Genomic DNA, 22,807 nt, shown 5'->3' with positions numbered 1-22,807 from the left:
AGATCGATAGCACCAGCTTGCACGACCTGAGTGCTAGTGATTGGAAGACTATCAACAGTTTGTTGAGTGCATTCATCAACATGGAAACATAGTAACTCCTTCTGATCAAACACTGGGTCCCAACCAGCCAGAAGACGGGAAAGCATGTCAGCATTCGCATGTTTAGCCATGGGGCAGAAGTGAATTACGTAGTTTTACTGAGAAAGGAACAGCGCCTAACAATGAAAGCAATGTGCTGCTTTGTCTGGCAATGACACTGACGTATTAAACAGTGAAACTAACAGCGTGTGATCCATGATGAGATGGAATTTTACACCAAAACAGGAAAACATAAAACTTCTTTATGGCATAAACAACAGTGAATTTGTGAATATTTGTGAATATCTAGTGAATATTTGTAAATATCTCGTTGGAGCCAAATTAAATATCTTCTATGCATATGCAATAGGCCTCTTGGAGCCATCAGAATATTTATGATGTAACAAGCCCCTAGCCCATGTTGGGATGCATCTGTTGCTAACACTAAATGTTGACCTAGTTGATGTGTTACGAGGCAAGATGCAGATTGTAACATAGACTTCAGTTTGGGAAACACCATTTCACATGCTTGTTACCTGTGGAACTATGTTCCCTTATGCATCAAGGCATGTAACGGTTGTGCAACAAGCACCGCCCCCAGCAAAAACTGATGATAATAAGCAGTCTTACTTAAAAAAAAACCTGAAGCTCCTTAACTAATATAGGACTGGGAAGAGCCACAACAGCAGAGACAATCTGATGAAGGTGTCTGACACCAACACTAGAGACCTCGAAACCAAAATAAACAATAGAAGGCTGAAAGATGCGGTACTTTTCCAAATTGCATTTTAACCCGGTGGCCTGTAACACTGAAAAGAGCGTACATAAGTTGTTGAGATGTTCAACAGTGGAGGAGCCAGGACCCAAATATCATGAAGATAGTTGGGACAGCCAGGCACAGACCTCGTGAATTGTTCAAGAATCCGTTGAAAAATCACTGGAGCGCTAGCCACGCTAAATGGTAACTGCAAGTATTGCTACAAGGCAAAAGGCGTGTTAATGGTCAAAAGTCGTTGAGAGTCAGCATCAATGGAAAGCTGCAGATACGCATCAGAGAAGTCGATCTTGGAAAAATACTGACCACCAGTGAGCTTAGCAAAAAGTTCATCAGGGCACAGAAAGGGATACGTGTCAATGATAGACTGAGCATTGATAGAAGCTTTGAAGGGGAAGGAAGTCAGCCGTGCCCTTTCAGAGGAACCATCCAGGCATTTGCCTGGGGTGATTTAGGGAATTCACGGAAAACCTAAATCAGGATGGCCGGACATGGGATTGAACGGTCATCCTCCCAAATGCGAGTCCAATGTGCTAAACACTGCGCCACCTCGCTCAGTCGAAATGGAGTCTGGCTGAAAGTTTCATGGTGATGTGGACTTTGAAATTATTGGCACAACCCGAACCCACAGAAAACAGGACGAAAAATCCAGAGCATAAAGAGTCAAATTGTGTGTAAGTCACTTGATCAGAGATGAGATTAACTTCATCGGAAATAGTAAATCTGAGAAGGTTAAAGGCATTCAAGCCAAACAAGTTTTCACTGCGTGCACTGTTCACCGCTAGAAAAGTCAGCGGATTAACAACAGATTTACATGTGACTGGGGCCGTGAAATTACCTAATTTCGGAACACTTGTTGATTTTAGGTGACTAATGTATGTGACACTGGCGCTAAAGAGGGAGAACCCAAGTTGATGTATGTCTGCAAGTTGAGTAACGACACAGCAGCACAAGTGTCAACTTGCACGTGTAGAACCTTCTGATAAACCTTGACATCAATAAAAAGATTATTGGGTGCAACAGAGATTGCTGATACACAATTGACATCCATGACAGTGTCTCCAATAGGCTGTTGGGATTTTACATTACAAACAGGAGCAATGTGGCCCATTTTGTTGCTCTGGCAGCAAATGGCCCACCACTTAAGATAATCCAGCCCATCATAAGTGACAAAACACAATGGACAAGAGGGAAGTGTGGAAAGCTTGTGCTGTTTTTCATTACCAGGCTTGTTGTGCTGTTGCTGCAGCTGTGGCTGCTGCAGCGAGTTGGGCCAGCCGCCATCGTGTTTTGTTCATGCGCAGACCACTGTCACCATATCGTCCCCCTGTGAACTGTTCGACAAACACCGGGGAGGGGCGAGGGGGGTTGAACTTCTGCCACCTCACACCACAATTCAGTTTGAGTACCCATGGCCCTCAAAACCACAAATGATTGTGCAATAGTCAGAACATCGGAGAGGGATGGGTTTTTACATTGAAGGGCCCACTCATGAACCTCATAATTGGGAGCCAACTGAATTACTGCATCACAAACTATTTAGTCGGCATACAACTCCTTATATATATCCATGTCAAACTGACAATGACAGCTGAAACTGTGAAGCTCAGCTGCACAGGTCTTATAGGAATGTTCTGGTTTCTTGCAATGCCGATAGAACTCAACTCGAGTGGCAATGACATGCGACCATTCACAGTAGTATTTTGAACTAAGGTCGCACGTGTTATCAAAGGAGAGTGAAGACAGATCTAGCAGGGGACCAGTTATCAAAGGAGTTGATACATGTGAGCCGATAACTGCCAATCAAAATGCATGTAAATGCTGCCGCAGCTGTTTCTTATACACTTCCCATTGTTCAAAAGTCTCGTCATAAGTCGGGAATGGCAGGGGATAAACAACCAGGGTAGCAACAGGCAAAACAGGAGGTGCAAAGGGTGACGCAGCAGGTGACGTAGATTGAGATGGACCCAAACTAGCCAAAAACAGAGGCAAGTGTTTGCAATACCTGGGTTTGATTGTGTCACATTGTGCCAAACGCCTCCCGCTGTTGGCTGAGGTGCTGCAACGCTGCAGTAAGAACCCGTTGCTGATCAACCAGTTGGCATAGAAACTCATCAGCAGCACCATCAGTCATCATTGGCGCAACATTCTGCTGACTGCTGGGTTCCTCAAAGGTAGCGATTTGTTCCTGACACAGAACTGTTTGAGAACCATCACATGAATGTTCTCTTCATTGGAAAATTGTGATGACTGCATATTGGTTCCTCCATTGTATAAACATTTTCATCTGTGGTGGACACCAAAGGCCTAACTTGACGATTGCTTCTGTGTAGTCTCGGTCAAATTATTGTCACCGTTTGGCCGTGGTTGGACATGACATTGCATGTGGCCAAAATTTCGTGGAGAATCTGTGTACAATATAGATACTTTGCCTAAGTGAATCATAAGGTCCTGCCTCTTTGATTTTGTAGTATGTTTCCAGTTGCTTTGTCATTTTCCTTTCACACTGTGATGCACCTGTTACCCATACTGCAGCAGATCTGTCTTTACAGGAAACCCAGAACGTCTACTCTCTTCTGACAGTGCATCACTTTTATTACATGATGGTCCTAGCTTCGGACAGCATGTGTAACTTAATTTTTGAAGAACCCAGATATCTCCTGTTTTTCAACCTCCACATGTGTCTCATCACCAGTAGAAATCATTGGAGAATTACTCTGAACCATTTTTATTTCAAGTGCCTTAAAAATTCAGTCATGATCTTAACCATTAACAAGACTTTTGAGAGAAAATAAACTTCATGATAATGATTCCTCACATTCTGAAAAAACAAATCAGATTTCAGCTGCCATCATTTTGAGAGATAAATTACTCTAAGCTACTCAAGTTTTAAACAGTCTTTTCTTTTCTCGCAGAGGTGCAGGGACAAAATGAGAACTGCCTTCCCAACAGTTGGGACTAAGGCAGATTAGGAAAGTTCTCTCGACAAAAAGACGTGTTCAGCTCCAGTGTCTCAGCAGGTGGACCATGGTCCTTTGGCCTGCCGTGTAGTTGGCAACAGCTCTGTTTTTTGAAGTCAAAAGTTTACACGATTGTGGCACCAGTGTCGCCATAAAAGGCCTGGTCATCACTGCTTTCTGCCCCGTTAAGTTCTTTGAGATGGACCAGCAGCTGCAGCTTAGCACAGTCGTGACACATCTCTCTACAGCCATTTACCACCTTGCAGTTAGCAGCAGTTTATCTGCTCATCATCTCGAACAGAATGCGGAAATATTGTTCATGAATGCTCACCATGTCGATCGCTTGGCGAGCATGAGTATCTAGTGCTACTGGTACAAGCACAAATCAATAGAACAAGCCATGTGATAAGATTCATCACAGTCTCCCCTTATGTCACCTTGATCTGCTCTCTGAGGTTCAGTACTCTGTCTCAGGCTTCTGTGTACTTTACTACAGTTTAGGTATGTGTGCTTTGTGTTGTTCATAATGTTAGGGAAGTCTGCCATCACGTAAATGTTGTGTTCTACTTTATTCGAATGTCAGAATACTCAAGGTTTGTGTTACGCCTTATTTCTTTATTATTAGAGTTGTGGTATACTCCAATTTCCAGTATCTGACAAATTGGGGACTATAGAGAATGGAAAGGAGCATGTAGGGAGGAGAAAACATATGAGGTTGTTGCTGCTGCTGCTGCTGGTGGTTGTCATTGTCATAATTCTGTTGTCACGGTCATAATTCTGATAACGTACTAGAAGCCCCATTGGTCCCTCAGTAGTTATTAATATTTCAAGTAAATACTCATGACTCAAACACTTTGTGATTGGAGAACAGCTGTGATATTCTTGATGAACATCATGTGAAGGTAATGACTTGCCAAACACTCAAGGTGCCAAGTCATTGATAGTCACATAAACAGAACTGAGAACATCGCTAGATTTTAGACAAATCCTTCTTCAAAGCTGTAGAGTACATGTACACCTGTACAGCAACACTGTCCCAGCCGACTTAACTACAGTGGAGGCTCATGTTGTCAGAGTGGGCAATGGGAAATAAGAGGGAAGCAGGAAGTGAGAGAGAGAATTGGGGTAGGGCAGCTGATGGCTCACAGGGAGGTAGAATTGTGGCACTGGTGAGCTCTTTCTAGCTGGAGATGAGAAGTTGTGTACAGTGCACAGTGACACGATCAAGTGGATGGCGAAAGGTAGTCAGAACACGGGAAGAGCGAGACTGTGGAGAGGAATGAGTAAGTGAGTGAGAGCAGGACGAGTGGAGCTGAGGTAAGAGGGTGGGGGTACGTGATGGCAGGAGCTGGTGGGAACTGATGCCAGGAGGGTTACAAGGTCAAAGAATGTACTGTGAGGGCAGTTTTTGTCAACACAATTTGGAGGAGCTGGTGTTAGAGACAAGGCTCTGAATTGCAAAGATTGTGAAGCAGCCACTGAAATTGAGCATGTTGTGGTCAGCTGAGTGTTCCACCACTGGGTTGTCGACTCCGCTTTAAAATGCAGTTTGGCGGTTGCCATTAAGTCGGGTAGACAGTTGGTTGGTGGTCATACCCTGAAAAAATGCTGTATACAAGTTATAACAAATCTGGTATACGTGATACAACTGCTTCTGCGGTTGGTCCTGCTTCTGATAGGACTGGGTAAGCCTGTGATAGGAACAGGACAAGATGTACCAAGTGGGCATATCGCTTTCCACAGGAGTATGACCCCTATGGCAAAGGGTCATGACATGAGGACGAATGAGTATATTGTGTAGACTGAGTGAGCAGTGGGACACCACTTCGGCAGGAGTGGAAAGGATTTTGTATTGGGTGTTGCTCATTTTCAGGCACCGTGATAAGAAGTTTAAGCCCTTTTCAAGGATAAATATCAGTTGTTCCATTCCAGGATGATACTGAGGGACATAGGGGTGTGCTCCTTTGCACCTGGTTTCTGGAGGGGTGGTTGGGATATTAGGGGAGTGTGTGGATATGGCTCAGCAGATCTGTTTACAGACTAAGTTTGGGGCATAATACCAATTTGTGACACCTTATTAAGAACTTCAGCATAGTGAGTGAGGGACTGCTCATCACTGCAGATGCGCTGACCACAGTGGCTGGACTATATGGGAGAGATTTTATGGTGAGAAAGAGATGACAGCTATCAAAATGCAGATAATGTTGATCATTAGTGTGTGTGATATGGGAGAGTTTTGTAGGGATCCATCAGAGAGGCAGAGGTCGACATCCAGGATGCTTGGCTGAGAGGACCAGTTGACGCTGATAAGAGAGAAAGTGTTGAGGCTGAGGAAGAATGAGGATGACATGTTTTGGCTCTCGGATCAGGTCATGAATATACTATCAATGAACCAGAAGCAGATGATGGGTTTGCAATTTCGGCTGGCTTGCAAGGTTATCACTAGATGATCTGTGAATCGGTTGGCACAAGATGTTATCCTGCAGCTACTTGTGGCTGTGTATTGTGGATTTGTATATGTATGCTCCCCTTAAAGGAGAAGTTGTTATGCATAATGATTTAGTTTGTCCGGTCTAGTAGGAGTAATGTGATGAGTATGAAGTTGGTTGAATGTAGGGAGAGGTGATTTTAGATAGTTGCAATGTTTGTAAGATGTTGGAGCATAGGGAGGTGGTGTTAACAGTGATGCGTAGGGATTAAAGTGGTATTGGGGTGGGGAGGTGGTGTCAACAATGAGGAGTAGGGATTAAAGTGGTATTGGGGTGGGGAAGGTTGACAGATGGTGAAAGAAATGATCTGTGCCTTGATATGGAAAAATAGGCTGTGGACGGTAGGTATATGTGTTGGTGAACGAGAGCCAAGATTCTTTCCAGAGAAACACAGAACCAACATGGTTATTGGAGTAATGCACACACTTGAAAGCTGCATGCATTAGCAGTGTGTTGTCATTCGCAAGAGTGCACCGCAAAAAAGCAACACTGCAAACTTCCAATAGAGCCCGCCGTGGGCAAGTGCCTATTTAAACCCTGCCATGCTAAGCTCGCATTCTGTTATCATGTTATTGCTGCTTGCATACATTTGCCTTATCTTATTGTGCTCAGTGCATTTTATGGTGATTGGTGTGCATGCCACAGTCTAATAAAGTTATACTAACATTCTTGGTTCTGTTGCGTGTACAAGTTACAACACAAGTGACGATGAGTGTGGCTCCGAGAGCCCATGTTAAAGACGTTTCAATGAATGGTTCATATGCTGACACTTGTTGAAGGACCAGCATTGAAATCTGCAGTAATTTGCAGAAGGGTTGCACTTCTGTCACGTTGAACGATTCTCTTCAGTTGTCATGGTCACGTTCTTGCAGCATCTTTTTGCCACCGCAGTGATGTCAGAGATTTGATGTTTTACCAGATTCCTGACATTCACAGTACACTCATGAAATGGTCATATTGGAAAATCCTCACTTCATTGCTACCTCAGAGATGATGCGTCCCATCGCTTGTGCATCCACTGTAACAACACATTCGAACTGACTTACATCTTGATAACCTACAATTGTAGCAGCAGTAACTTATCTAACAATTGTGCCAGAGATTTATTGTCTTATACAGGTGTTGCCGACCATAGCGCCATATTCTGCCTGTTTACACATCCCTGTATTTGAATATGCATGTCTATACCAGTTTCTTTGCCGTTTCTGTGTACAAAGGTCCTATAACAGCTGTATTGCAAGACAGAGAGTGAAGCAACTCAATAACCGAAATACTATCAAGTAATAAAACAGTAAAGCAAGGTGTTCCACAGGGCTCAGTATTGGGACCCCTACTTTTCCTCCTGTATATTAATGACTTGAGCCTGAATGTTGATGCACACAAAACAATAATATTTGCTGATGACAAAACTGTACTCCTCAAAGGGGAGAATACAGAGGCTGTGCAAAAAGCTGTGAACTTGGCCACTGAACAACTCAGCAACTGGGCTAAAATCAACAGATTAACTATCAGCACCAAAAAGACAGCTTCCATGAACTTTCACACAACACAAAATGCAAATTCCTCTCAACCATCTGTCACTGTAAATAACCAGTCAATAGATACCGACACTGTTTTCAAATTCCTGGGTCTGTGGGTTCAAGATAACCTGAAATGGAATACACATACAGGAAAGGTAAATGCCAGGATTTGTACTGGCTGTTATGCATTGAGTGTACTGAAAACATGTGCTAGCCTGAAAACATTAACCAGTGCTTACTACGCTTACATACAAGCCCACATAAAATATGGTGTAATATTCTGGGGAAATTCTTTAACTGCTCTGAGAACATTCAGAATCCATAAAAGAGCAATGAGGATTATTACTGGGAGCAAACCCAGAGACTCTTGCAAACCCATCTTCAGAAAGTTGGAAATCCTTACACTACCTTGCCTATACATTCTCGAGACTCTAAAATTTTTCAGAAACCACATAGTGCCAACTGACACCAGAGTCGTAAAAAATAGTGAAATACATGAACACAACACCAGGAAAAACACAAATCTGCATGTTTTACATACAAACACTCAACTGTGTAAAAAGGGAGCTTTCCTCATGGGCCTCCAACTGTTCAACAATCTTCCCACTAGTATTAAGTCCACTGAAGACAACATAAGATTTAGCAAAGCCGTGAAGTCATATTTGTTGTGGCACTGTTTTTACTCTGTAAATAAATACTTAGAACAGTATCTTGCTATTTGTGTTAAATTGAAAACATTGAGCAATATAATACATTAGGATACAATAGGCCTATGTTAATATATGTTAACAATGCTAAATTATGTTTTCTGACATCTGCAACACACTATGTACCATCAGATCACATGGAATAAATAAATAAAGGTGGCATTTTGATCTAGCAACTCCCTTAGACATGCATTACACAAGTAGAATGTTCATAAGGACAAATACAGTAATTCAGGACTATATAAGATGAAGGGCCAAAATTGCCAGAGCACATACATTGGCCAAACTGGAAGAGTGTTTAAAAGAAGGTGCACATTTGAAAACAACTAAACATACTGTAGGTAAGATACAAGAAAGTATGAAAATCATCCACACTACAGATAAAGGTCCTTTGTTAAATGTTTTGGAAGCATACGAAATTTTCTTAGAAATGAAGAAAAACCCACAAAATTTACTAAACAAACAAAATGAATTTAATTTACATCTGTTCTTCCAGTTATTTGCTGAAGTGCTGTAGATAAGCAACGAAAATATAATACCAGTCGCACCATCCTAACAGAAATATTTTTAAAAACGGTAGTTTTGAATGCATTTATTTATAGACATTTTTAAATATATATTTTTTATAATGTATTTTGAAAGATATTTTTATTTATACAGAGGTACTAATGTTGTTGAACAATAAGCAGAAATGTACAGATATGAGATGTCTACATACACGCCCAAAAAAGAGGCAATTAAAATATAACTTTCATTTCCTAGAGTTGTAAATTATATTTGGACAGATTATACCACGGACATTACAAATACTCTTGTACAGTCAATTTCATCTTTGCCACTATCAATGTCATCATTTACTAATGTGCTTTAAACATAAGATTAAGTACTACAGTACAGCCAGATTAATCTTTACCGCTGTCAGCCAACTTTAAAGGCAATCTTTAATGTTGTCAGCCAACATTATACATAAGTTACCATACTGGAAGAAGAATATGTACTTTATGTAATGTCAATGGAAGTTTTCCATATTATCTCAATTTGTACCTTTTACAGCGTATATTCTGACGTTGCTCTAGTCTATTTGAAGAGCAAAATCAGTCAATAAAAAATACAAAGTGCAATTTGTGGTTGTTTTCAAAATCTTAGTTTTTAACAGTCACTTCCCTACAGACAGTGCCTGCTCTTGTTAAACATGTTTGTTTGATTTGTGGGAGAGCAACACAGAAGTGCTGAAAAACCTGAATTTTCAGACACTTATTCTTTGCAAGGCTGCTTATAAAACTGTGAGAATCAATATTAAGTGTAGAATGTAGAAATTTACTTCTGTTGTTGTTGTTGTTGTTGTGGTCTTCAGTCCAGAGACTGGTCTGATGCAGCTCTCCATGCTACTCTATCCTGTGCGAGCTTCTTCATCTCCCAGTAACTACTGCAACGCACATCCTTCTGAATCTGCTTAGTGTATTCATCTCTTGGTCTCCCTCTACGATTTTTACCCTCCACGCTGCCCTCCAATACTAAATTAGTGATCCCTTGGTGCCTCAGAACATGTCCTACCAACCAATCCCTTCTTCTAGTCAAGTTGTGCCCCAAATTTCTCTTCTCCACAATTCTATTCAATACCTCCTCATTAGTTATGTGATCTACTCATCCAATCTTCAGCATTCTTCTGTAGCACCACATTTCGAAAGCTTCTATTCTCTTCTTGTCCAAATTATTTATCGTCAATGTTTCACTTCCATACATGGCTACACTCCATACAAATACTTTCAGAAACGACTTCCTGACACTTAAGTCTATACTCAATGTTAACAAATTTCTCTTCTTCAGAAACGCTTTCCTTGCCATTGCCAGTCTACATTTTATATCCTCTCTACTTCAACCATCATCAGTTATTTTGCTCCCCAAACAGCAAAACTAATTTACTACTTTAAGTGTCTCATTACCTAATCTAATTCCCTCAGCATCACCCGACTTAATTTGACTACATTCCATTATCCTCGTTTTGCTTTTGTTGATGTTCATCTTATATCCTCCTTTCAAGACACTGTCCATTCGGTTCAACTGCTCTTCCAGGTCCTTTGCTGTCTCTGACAGAATTACAATGTCATCGGTGAACCTCAAAGTTTTTATTTCTTCTCCTTGGATTTTAATGCCTACTCCGAATTTTTCTTTTGTTTCCTTTACTGCTTGCTCAATATACATATTGAATAACATCAGGGATAGGCTACAACCCTGTCTCACTCCCTTTCCAACCACTGCTTCCCTTTCATGTCCCTCGACTCTTATAACTGCCATCTGGTTTCTGTACAAATTGTAAATAGCCTTTCGCTCCCTGTATTTTACCCCTGCCACCTTCAGAATTTGAAAGACAGAATTCCAGTCAACATTGTCAAAAGCTTTCTCTACATCTACAAATGCTAGAAATGTAGGTTTGTCTTTTCTTAATCTATCTTCTAAGATAAGTTGTAGTGTCAGTATTGCCTCACATGTTCCAATATTTCTACGGAATCCAAACTGATCTTCTCCGAGGTCAGATTCTACCAGTTTTTCCATTTGTCTGTAGAGAATTCGCATTAGTATTTTGCAGCATGATTTATTAAACTGATAGTCTAGCAATTTTCACACCTGCAATACCTGCTTTCTTTGGGATTGGAATTATTATATTCTTCTTGAAATCTGAGGGTATTTCGCCTGTCTCATACATGTTGCTCACCACATGGTAGAGTTTTGTCAGGACTGGCTCTCCCAAGGCTGTCAGTAGTTCTAATGGAATGTTGTCTACTCCCAGGGCCTTGTTTCGACTCAGGTCTTTCAGTGCTCTGTCAAACTCTTCACGCAGTATCATACCTCCCATTTCATCTTCATCTACATCCTCTTCCATTTCCATAATATTGTCCTCAAATACATCGCCCTTGTTCAGACTCTCTATATACCCCTTCCAACCTTCTGCTTTCCCCTCTTTGCTTAGAACTGGGTTTCCATCTGAGCTTTTGATATTCATACAAGTAGTTCTCTTTTCTCCAAAGGTCTCTTTAATTTTCCTGTAGGCAGTATCTATCTTACCCTTAGTGATATGCACCTCTACAGCATTACATTTGTCCTCTAGCCATCCCTGCTTAGCCATTTTGCACTTCCTGTTGATCTCATTTTTGAGACATTTGTATTCTTTATTGTCGGCTTCATTAACTGCATTTTTCTATTTTCTCCTTTCATCAATTAAATTCAATATTTCTTCTGTTACACGAGGATTTCTACTAGCCCTTGTCTTTTTACCAACTTGATCCTCTGCTGCCTTCACTACTTCATCCCTCAAAGCTACCCATTCTTCTTCTATTGTATTTCTTTCCACCATTCCTGTCAATCATTCTCTTATGCTCTCCCTGAAACTCTGTACAACCTCTAGTTTAGTCAGTTTATTCAGGTCCCATCTCCTTAAATTCCCACCTTTTTGCAGTTTCTTCAGTTTTAATCTACAGTTCATTACCAATAGATTGTGGTCAGAGTCCACATCTGCCCCTGGAAATGTCTTACAATTTAAAACCTGGTTCTTAAACCTCTGTCTTACCATTATATAATCTATCTGATACCTTCTAGTATCTCCAGGCTTCTTCCCTGTATACAACCTTCTTTTATGATTCTTGAAACAAGTGTTAGCTATGATTGAGTTATGCTCTGTTCGCCTACTACGTTTCCTTCTCTTCCTTTTCCTACTACTGAATTCCAGTCACCCATGACTATTAAATTTTCATCTCCCTTCACTATCTGAATAATTTCTTTTATCTCATCATACATTTCATCAATTTCTTCATCATCTGCAGAGCTAGTTGGCATATAAACTTGTACTACTGTAGTAGGCATGGGCTCCATGTCTGTCTTGGCCATAATAATGTGTTCACTATGCTGTTTGTAGTAGCTTACCCACATTCCTATTTTCTTATTCATTATTAAACTTACTCCTGCATTACCCCTATTTCATTTTGTATTTATAACCCTGTATTCACCTGACCAAAAGTCTTGTTCCTCCTGCCACCAAACTTCAGTAATTCCCACTATATCTAACTTTAACATATCCAATTCCCTTTTTAAATTTTCTAACCTACCTGCCCGATTAAGAGATCTGACATTCCACGCTCCGATCCGTAGAACGCCAGTTTTCTCTCTCCTGATAACGACGTCCTCTTGAGTAGTCCCCACCCGGAGATCCGAATGGAGGACTATTTTACCTCCGGAATATTTTATCCAAGAGGACGCCATCATTTTTTAACCATACAGTAAAGCTGCATGCCCTCGGGAAAAATTACGGCTGTAGTTTCCCCTTGCTTTCAGCTGTTCGCAGTACCAGCTCAGCAAGGCCATTTAGGTTAGTTTTACAAGGCCATATAAGTCAATCATCCAGACTGTTGCCCCTGCAACTACTGAAAAGGCTACTGCCCCTCTTCAGGAACCACATGTTTGTCTGGGCTCGCAACAGATACCCCTCCGTTGTGGTTGCACCTACGGTACGGCTCTCTGTATCGCTGAGGCACGCAAGCCTCCCCACCAACAGCAAGGTCCATGGTTCATTTATTTCTAACCCCTACATATCGCTCCAGCAGGGACTGATGATGACATCAGACTAATTACAGTGTACACAGAGTAGTCATTCTTCCCACATTTCTTGTGCAGGCGGAACTGAAAGGAATCCTGACGTACTGTTTGCATCTAACTTTGCTGTAATTTGCTAAGGAATCCTGACGTACTGTTTGCATCTAACTTTGCTGTAATTTGCTGTGTTTGTATGTGGATATAGGTATAAATAAATAAAAGCAACTCTCCTAGCTTTGTACCACAATCTGTTCCCTCAAATTTTCTTCCTTTTTCTCCGTTTTTAACTCTTTATCAGTGCTGAACTATATCTGGTACAGTACTTATTAATATACTCTCTCTGATGTATTTTCCTTCATTTTCTCCTGTCTTTTTGGCATACAAGATGGATCCCAATTAATAAGAGTTTTGAGTAACTCACCCTCCCCTCTCTTCCTGCCCCACCCTTCCAACTCCCCACCAACCATTTCCACTTTTCTCTCCAGGAGAAGGATCATTATACTAATTGGACCAGAAATGCTGTAAGTATTCTTTTCTTTTGGTCTACTCGTTGTACCGTGAGTTCAGCTCCTGTAGCTAAGTAACAGCCAGTTAGTCTGTCTCTTTGTGAATTTAAAAAATGAAATGAGGAGCCACAAGGAACAGTAGTGTGATGCGCACACTGGGAGATGAGTGAGTGGTGGTGACAGCACCAGGACAAACAATGTTAACAGTTACACAAAGAACTCTGATTTTGATGTGTGATGTAGTGAGGCTGGTACGTCACTCCCCATTGCCCAAGTGGGCAGTGGATTCCGCCTGTAGCTGCCAAGCTGGTGCCCTGCATTGCTGGAACCGTCAGCTTTTAGAGACCATGGCCTTCGATGTCAGCAATACCACACATTGTGCTGCGACACTGTTGCACTCGGAGAACAGCCCCTCGGCTCCGCATGCAGCCACACTGGCACTGTGCAGAGTCCGCTGTGTTTGGGACTCAACTCCTCGGATAGGAGTTAGATGGTGGCTGGCACTCTGGCACCAATATCCACGAGGAATTCAGTGTAAGTGGAGGCAGGCACAAGCAGCAGGTCAACAGGGCTGTGGCACCTGCTTCTGTGAAGGACTTAGTGTTGGTAGCAGGCTTGTCAGGTACGGCTCTCTCCTGCTTCAAAGTCCAGACTTATTTATATACACCAGTGCCCACTTGTTTCACTAAAACCTGGCACCTAGTCACATTGCCAAAATGAGAGATTTTCCCTGGAGCGGTGACATTGTCCCACTCGCTACACGGTTACCGCTGAGCGGCGCCATTTACCAATGAGCTCTACTGACCACCCTTCGGAATCCACTGGTGTGTCTATTAACTGTGACCCACACATTGCCACACTGGCGACTACCAACCAGCAGCAGTTAGTGCAATGATCTGTGCATTTCCATGCTACTCCTCCTTACGTTTGTTAAAGACTACACTGCCCTCCCCCACAGAGACGACAAAATACACAATACTAAATTGGCTACTGTTAACTACTATGCAAATTACTGTATTAATCTCTGACTTTGTAAATCTATGTTTCATCCCTTGCTCATACTGCTTAATCTCATATCATCTCTCAAGGGTCCCCTGCCCTGTTCATTAACTCAGTGCTATAAAACATACTTCACTGCTAGGCCTCTTGCCATGCTCATGCACAAAAAACTTCTAACTCCCTGTTCCACACTAACAAACTAAAATGATTTCTTTCTTAATCAATTATCCTTAACCTATCAACATCAAAAAAATATGGTCTGGCTTCGTTCAACTTTTACATTTGGCATCTCATACGTCTATCCAGTGGTGTCTTAACCTTTTGCTTTGGAACAGCTTTGAGAACTTTGTCCTTTTGACAACAGCTCTCCTTATGCTTCTCAATACAACATACTCCCAAAAATACGAGAAAACCACATACAGTACTCACATTTCCAAAACTTAAAAATATGGTCCCACTGACTCATCACACTGTAGCACTTGTTACGGACTGAATTCCCCTCAAAATGCTTGGCTTTCTGGCACTCCTGCTCACTCAAAACAACTTCATGGAGCCTAATAGTACTGTATCATGCAAATTACTCCTTAATGTATTTCTACATGGTTTAACTGGTTTGTCTTATATACCAGGTGCACCTCGTAATGGCTCTATATTGGCAACAGCTTTCTGTTGCTGAAGATTAACTTTGGCCTGATATTCAGTCAGAACAGTTCACTGTGCATGTCAGCTGCTTGCCATGTAATGCTGTGACTCAGAACTTGTGCTCACGTCACATTCTGAACCTCTAGCATACCTCTTCAAAAGATTGAGCCTTGTCTACTTGATTATACACTCTACAAACTCACCATCTCATTCTTTTCATCCATTCATCCTGCTAGTCAGGAAATATCTGTGCCTGTACCATCACAGTCACACCAACTACACCACAACTACCAACAACTTCTTGTGCATTCCCTGTAGTATATAAAATGACGAAACTGTCTGCAGTTACACTCTGCATGATGCAAAAACCCTCGGCATGTGCACCTCCCCATGCATCTGGCTCAGTCTCCCTGGCCTCAACACAACATCCATTATCTATCAAGGGGGGAGATACTACTGCACTTAACTCACCCATGTTGCTATCCTCGTACTTAATCACTTCAGTACAGCCCACTCTCATGTGTCCGGCACTACATTTACCCCAGGCTCCACATTTCAACTGGATATTGGTACTTCTACATTAGTTTCGTTAACTTCCACAATGTCATTATTCCGTGCCTTGACAAGTTTAAATTCATCAATGATAGGCAGATGTTCCATGGGAACTGGTAAAATTATCCACAAGTGTGCTCCTCTCTTTCAGCTACCTTCTTCTCCTTCCTCTCTGCTTCCTTTCTACCCTTTCCAAAATCAATGTATTCCATTATTAATTCCTCTCAGTCTCTCCAGAGATCTGTGATAAGTCATTTCCTTCACCTCAGTGTCAAGTGCTTCTAATCTCTCATTCTTCTCCATCTTTTCTGCTTGCAATTTATCTACATCACCTCTTAAAATTCTCAATTCCTCCACCCTGGTAGCTCCTTGCATATTGCCATCCCTGCTACATGAGGTACTGATGATGATATAATTACATCCAGTCAGTTACACAATCATAAACAAGAGGGAACAAAAACACTACAACATACCCCTATCCTAACACTCCTCATGATAAAATGCCAAGTCATACTACATTCTCCACAAAAAACAAACAATATTATGACAACATATAACTGTAACACTTACATATTACTCCTCACACAACTTAATCATTCTCACATGAGTGGCTGCTTACACTCATTATTGTTATACTTGTACACCGAAACAATGACTTAGCATCAGCTACTGAATCCTTACTCCAGGTTAACAGCTTATATACTACTATACAATGTTCCATATCTCTTCCTCATGACACCCATATTTCAGATACTGACCAGGTGAAAAATAAGATTTATATTTGTGCCTCCTCAAAAATATCACTTGCATTCACCTGTCACCCACTGAACTTAAAAGAACAACACAACCCGTGAGAAAACTCCTGACTTGTCTCAATCGTCACCACAAAAGAATAAAACAGCCTCATTCACATGAACATGTTCGACAAACTGTTTCCATGCCACAGTCGAGTCATCTTCTTCACCCACGGGTGGCAGTTGCAGGCGTTGTTTGCTACGCTTGCTATCAGCAAACAGTGTGGAGACGGGCTTGAAAATCCAACTTCTAACTCCACTCTGTAGCATGCTGGGGGATGTCAGAGTGGTAGTGACAGGTTGTGGGGGCCAGGGCAAACACTGTTAACAGTTAAGACAAACTTCTATTGATTTTGACACATGATACAGAGAGGCAGGCATGCGTCTCCCTGTTGCCCCTGGCTGGTGCTGATGAACAGGCAGCAGCCTCCACTCGTAGCTGCTGAGCTAGCATCCTGCACTGTTGAGACTGGCAGCCTTTGGAGGCCACAGCTGTCGATGTCAGTGGCACTAACATTGTGTCGCTGTGCCATTCCACTCGGGGAATGGCCCCTCGGCTCTGTCTGCAGCCGCGGTGGTGGTGTGTGGAGACTGCAGGGCGCGGGACTCGACTCGGTGCCCCGGGACAGGAGACGGGCAGCGGCCTGTGCTGTGGCGCCATGTCTCACCAGGAACTCAGCGTCAGTGGCAGCAGGCACAGGTGGTACGTCAGCTGGGTTGTGCAGTAAGTCCCACAAAGGACTTCGTGCTGGTGGTAGGCGAAGCCTGGTCTCAAACACGGTAGCTGCTGGTGGTGCCCAGTCATCTCGCTATCCAGTGTAGCTGTGGTATTGTAGCAGTGCTGCTGACTTCCGGCAATGCCAAATCATTCTGACTTCCGGTGATACCAAATCATTCCTTCCTCAAAATCCAGACTTATTTATATGCCTCTGGTTTCCATTTGTTTCACTAAAACCTGGTGCCCAGTCCTGTCACCATCACAAGAAACTCACTCCGGTTTGATAATACTACCACAATTGCTACACAGTTACCACTGTGCGGTGCCATTTACCACTGAGTTCGGCTATCCTTGCTTTGCAATCCACTGTCATGTCTGTTGTTGTGATTCACATGTCACCAGGATGGCTGTTACCAGCCCACAGCTGTCAACATAATAATCTATGGCGCTTCCATGCTACTTCTCCTTACTTTCATTAATGACTAATAATTTTCTGACCAAAGACTGGGTTGTGGCATACAAAACTTATCATAACTAACATGAACCTCTTACACATCTTTCTGTCTAGCAATCAGTAACTCTCATGTGATACGGTAATAGCTCTTGGCTCTAAATGTCACATCAATTTTGATTTCAGGAGAAGACTAGTAACACCACCAGCCAATAACATAATATGAAAAACATACCTTCAGTACGCATTACTAAAGCTGTCAGTGGCTCACAAAGGACCTCACTATATACTCATAAAACTCTTTGATCATTCGCCCAATAACTTAAAATGTCTGAAAGGTACACAATAAATTTTAAATTTAATCTGAAATCTTTTCTTCCAGACAACTCCTTCTGTCCCACATATGAACATTTAACTATATTTAACCATAACAACCTGTAAAGTATAGTAGAAAAATATTGTTACGTTGTATTTTACTTGTAACACGAAGGGCTACAAGGTTTAACTACATGATTGTTGGGGGGTTTGGATTGGGTTATTTGGGGGAAGAGACCAAACTGCGAGGTCATCGGTCTCATCGGACTAGGGAAAGATGGGGACGGAAGTCACCCGTACCCTTTTGAAGGAACCATCCCGGCATTTGCCTGAAGCGATTTAGGGAAATCACAGAAAACCTAAATCAGGATAGCCAGATGTGGGGTTGAACCATCGTCCTCCCAAATGCAAGTCCAGTGTGCTAACCACTGCACCACCTCGCTTGGTTGCACATGATTGTTGGCAATCACATAGCCATATAGTAAGAATTTGGGGAACATCAGAGAAATCTTTGAACCACGTGTGGAATTGCTGATATGTGTGATATGTGCACTTGTTACATTTCTGGAGCTGTTCACTATGAAGCCTACATTTAATGTCACAGCTGCTTGGTACAACACATTACAGTCTCAAATTGAACAAGGCTTTTTGTTAGATGAGACTGAAGGAACTTAGTTCTAAACTTTTCCTTTCTCTTTTATCCTCTTTATATAAATTTTGTTACTCTTTGCAGCGGTGTTTCTGAAGACTTTGGAATGTAACCTGCAGGAAAAAAAGCTTCAGAAATACAAGTGTCACATAACTGTGGGGTGCCAACAGCTGGGTTTCAAAATAAAGCATTTTCAGTAGCTGCGTAAATTTTTTACGTTATCTCCTACCTTCAATTAAGTGATACATGACTTCACTACTAATTAATTACCGATGATCCTTTTTTGGTAAACCTGATATTATATTTAACAGTTGTTAACATGGAGGACCTAACAGCCACATATGGTGCCAATCATTGTCATATTTATATACTAGTTACTGGTTGTGCCAATGCACAATACTATTTTCTTTTTATTTTACTTAGAAATTTTGTCTAGGGAATCTTCAATGAGATCATCTCCCATACATACCAACAATGAAGAACAACTATTGGTGGGAAGGATAACAAAGCGATAAATGATGATGATGATGATGAGGCTGCTCCCATCCATTGCCGGACAGAAATAAATGAAAGCCCACAGGTGAAGTGAACAAATGTGGACTCATATTCTCGTAAATCCGACGTGGATAAGAAACTGTAAATGCATGGTTCTCCACAGAAATAAATTCTAGAATAGCCAAGTGCACCAAAAATAAAATTTAAGAGAAACAATGAGACAATACCTTCGTTGTGTCAAGCAAACTCAAAAGCATATTTCGAGAAAAAGAAAAAAATAAGAAAAAGGCAGAAAAATGCAATGAAAAAGAAAAGAAAAGAGAGAGAGCACAGACAAAGAAAAATTATCCTAAATTGGAAAGGAAAAAATGAAAAGTTAAACATGAAGTGGAGGCAGATTGCTCTATAGTTCCTGTTTTTAATCGATACTGTCCTTAGTTTTTGTTATTTTTTGTGTTCAGTATTGCAGAGTATGGTCATCAGTAACCACCTGTCTATGTCTTTTATCTGGTTCTTCTGATGCAAAAATAAATGAGTGAATGTCAGTATATGAGATATTTCTTAAACATACCTTTCAACCTTTCAAGTATATTTACTGTTTCTTTCATTTTGTCAGTTACATCTTTATTCTTCCGTGATGCATCATCTATAGAATGGTTCTCAAAATAATGGTCTCTGAATGTAAAGAGTTGTTTCACTTTGTCCTTTAAAAAAAGAAAAGAAGACATGTAAATGAAAGTTTAAATATAAAAATTAACAGTAAAAAATAACTAATTGGTACACAATATTAATTCTCACAAAATGGGAGTTAGACAGTATAATCTGCAAGATGAAGATAAAATACGTCAACCTATAAAAAGATGTAAGGGAGAAAGAGATAGGAGTAAAAGAAGGGGAAGGGGACTTAAGCGAGTAAAAAGCCAGTGGCCTTGCCATGTTGGTAACACCAGTTCCTGCCCAGCCACCAAAGGTAAGCAACATTGGGTTGGCTAGTATTTGGATGGGTGACCATTCTGGGGAAAACTGAGTGCCAATTGTTTTAAGGACACACAAGTCACCAAAGTGGCACCCAATGAAAGATACGCACCAGGCCGTGGTGCGACGTGACATTTTTTACAGCATACAGTGTTGTATGTAGAGGGAAACCACTAGATTTGCTATATCTTACATTGCATTGATTTTAAAACAATAACACATGAATAACTCAGGCATATAAGGTAATCAGAACAATACAGTTTCAGGCACGTATAAAAGGAAAAGAAGCTACTGTGGAGACTGTATGAAAAATTTTCTACTGTTACAATTTATTGATAATTTTTACTTATGGACCGTCTGACAGCAACTGAATAAAACACAATTTTAGTGCCATACGCATTTCGCCTTTATTTTCTGCAAGGCATCATCAGTGGCAGGTTGCGTGGACAATTTCTTACATATTACGCTCCTGCTGCATTTTTGGTGTTGTTCTTCTTCTTAGGAATGCCAATTTGCAGTTTTTTTCCCCCACATTCCACAGCTCTATGAACTGAATGCTTGTTTCAATGCAGTGCAATTTACTTCACAAACAAGAGTAAAAATAAGATATATAAACATCTTATTTTTATGTCTAGTAGCTTCCTTTTCATTTGAATTCCACAGAAAAGCAGTAGAAGCATTGCAATTACCAAGATCATGATTTTGTTTGTGCCAAAATACATTTCATCTGAAAGTGCTCTCAAAAATTTATTTACAATGTTATGAAAAGGATAAAATGCTACTCACAGTAAAGACGACATGTTGAGTTGCAGATAGGTACAACAAAAAAGCTATTACACATTTAGCTTTCTGCCAAATCCTTCTTCAGAAAAGGAACACACACAGGACAGCCATCTCCACCTGCTCCGGGCAGAAGAAGGCTTTGGCCAAAAGCTAAATGTATAACAGCCTTTTTGTTCTGCCTGTCTTCAACTCAGCGCATCATCTTTAGGGTGAGTACCAATCTATCCTTTTCATAATATTGTTGATATTGCTACCTGGACTTTCCATTGTCATAAATTTGTTTGTTCTCCAATTCCTTATTTACACACTTGTTTCATTTGGTAGACTACAAACAGTTTTAAATACATAGTTAAACACCTTCAGAATGGCCTCTTCATTGGCTCCTACAACAACATTTACTATGTACACTTATACACCAGGAAATATCACAAGTACTAAGATGTTCTGGGCTATTATGTCGTGGTCGAGTGATTTTCACAGTAAACCCAAAGTTTCATCCTCATCTGTGGTGGACACTTCCAAGAGGCATTGTAGTTTCTTTTAGTATCTGATTCACACCCTGACTCGCTACTGACTGCAGCAAAATTCTGTTCCTGCGTGCTTCACACAGTAGCGTGACATCACACATTTTGAATACCCACAAGCAACTGGGCATTGTTGACTGTCATTGTCGGCTGTTGCTATCACCCCATGGTTGAAGACTGGTACACAACGTCTACATCACCGGAATCCAGATGTTATACAGTATCATGCTATCCTCCTTCCTACTGAAATTCCTGAAGTGCTTCACAATCTCTCTGGCCTCTCTGTATAGCCAATCACTGTAGCCGGTTGTGGCTCCCAGTACTTGAGTCCCATCAGAATGACTGTGGTGGTCTCCTGGCTGCAAAGCATCATCCACAACAACTGATCTGTCAGTCTCCCCTCTTCTGCAATTGCCCCTGTGCTCTTCTAGTCATTCTTTTAGTACCTATGTACATCTTCCCACAACTACATGGAAACCTATAAACTTCTGATTTTTCCAGGAGCTAGTGAGCTTCCTTGGCCAATTTTAGGTGATATTTTATCTTATGGATGGGTTTGTAGATTACCACAATGTTCTACTTCTTCAAGATTTTTACTGTGCAGTCACTAACATCCTTAATGAAAAGGCAGGAAAACTTTCGCTTTCAGAGGCGCTTGTGCATCACTATGATTTCTGCACGGTGGTCTTAACGCTCCTTTCACCTCAGCAGACGAATAACCATTCTTGAGCAATCAAGCAGCTCTGGTTTGCAAATGTTCCTTGCTCTGACCACCAATGTTTTCTTAATGCCTTGCTTTTGCTGTGGGTGGTGGTTCGAATCCCAGTGTATGTAACGGTCTGTGTAAGTGAGTTTTTGGTAGACTGTGTGGCCTAAGCTACCATCTTCTTTCTTGAAAACTAGCACATCAAGAAAATTTAATCTTCCAGCTGCTTCCTCCACCATGATAAACTGAATCTTTGCATTGATCCCACTGAGATGTTCGTGAAAACAGCTTAGTTCCTCTCTGCCATGCCTCCACAAAACAAATGTATCATCCATGTACCGGAACAAAATATCTAGTTTTTTGTTGGCAGTTTCCAATGCCAGCTTCTCAAATTTTTCCGTAAAGAAATTAACTATGATCGGGATTAAGGGGCTCCCCATAGCCGCACCATCTGTCTGCTCACAAAACTCATTGTTCTACTTGAAATACGAGGTTGTGAGGCAATATTTAGATGGTTTAGGAATATTGGGAGGAAAAATCCGATTCAGCTGTTGCAACATTATTGGTCTTAGAGGAACATGTTCT

The 22,807-nt window shown here is 41.3% G+C and overlaps 1 protein-coding gene across 1 annotated transcript in view; it reads right to left on the bottom strand.

Moving 5' to 3' along the window:
- LOC126094922 (tetratricopeptide repeat protein 5-like) overlaps positions 1 to 22,807 on the bottom strand; it is a 134,881-nt gene that overhangs the window by 87,718 nt on the left and 24,356 nt on the right. The window contains exon 2 of the mRNA XM_049909569.1: positions 19,806 to 19,938. Coding sequence (XP_049765526.1) covers positions 19,806 to 19,938 — 133 coding nt within the window. The remainder of the gene's footprint in view (positions 1 to 19,805; positions 19,939 to 22,807) is intronic.

This window comes from Schistocerca cancellata, chromosome 8 (genome assembly GCF_023864275.1).
Source record: "Schistocerca cancellata isolate TAMUIC-IGC-003103 chromosome 8, iqSchCanc2.1, whole genome shotgun sequence".
NCBI classification, from domain to species: Eukaryota; Metazoa; Arthropoda; class Insecta; order Orthoptera; family Acrididae; genus Schistocerca; species Schistocerca cancellata.
Note: the sequence above shows the minus strand (reverse complement) of the source record. Positions and strands in the feature narration are given on the sequence as shown.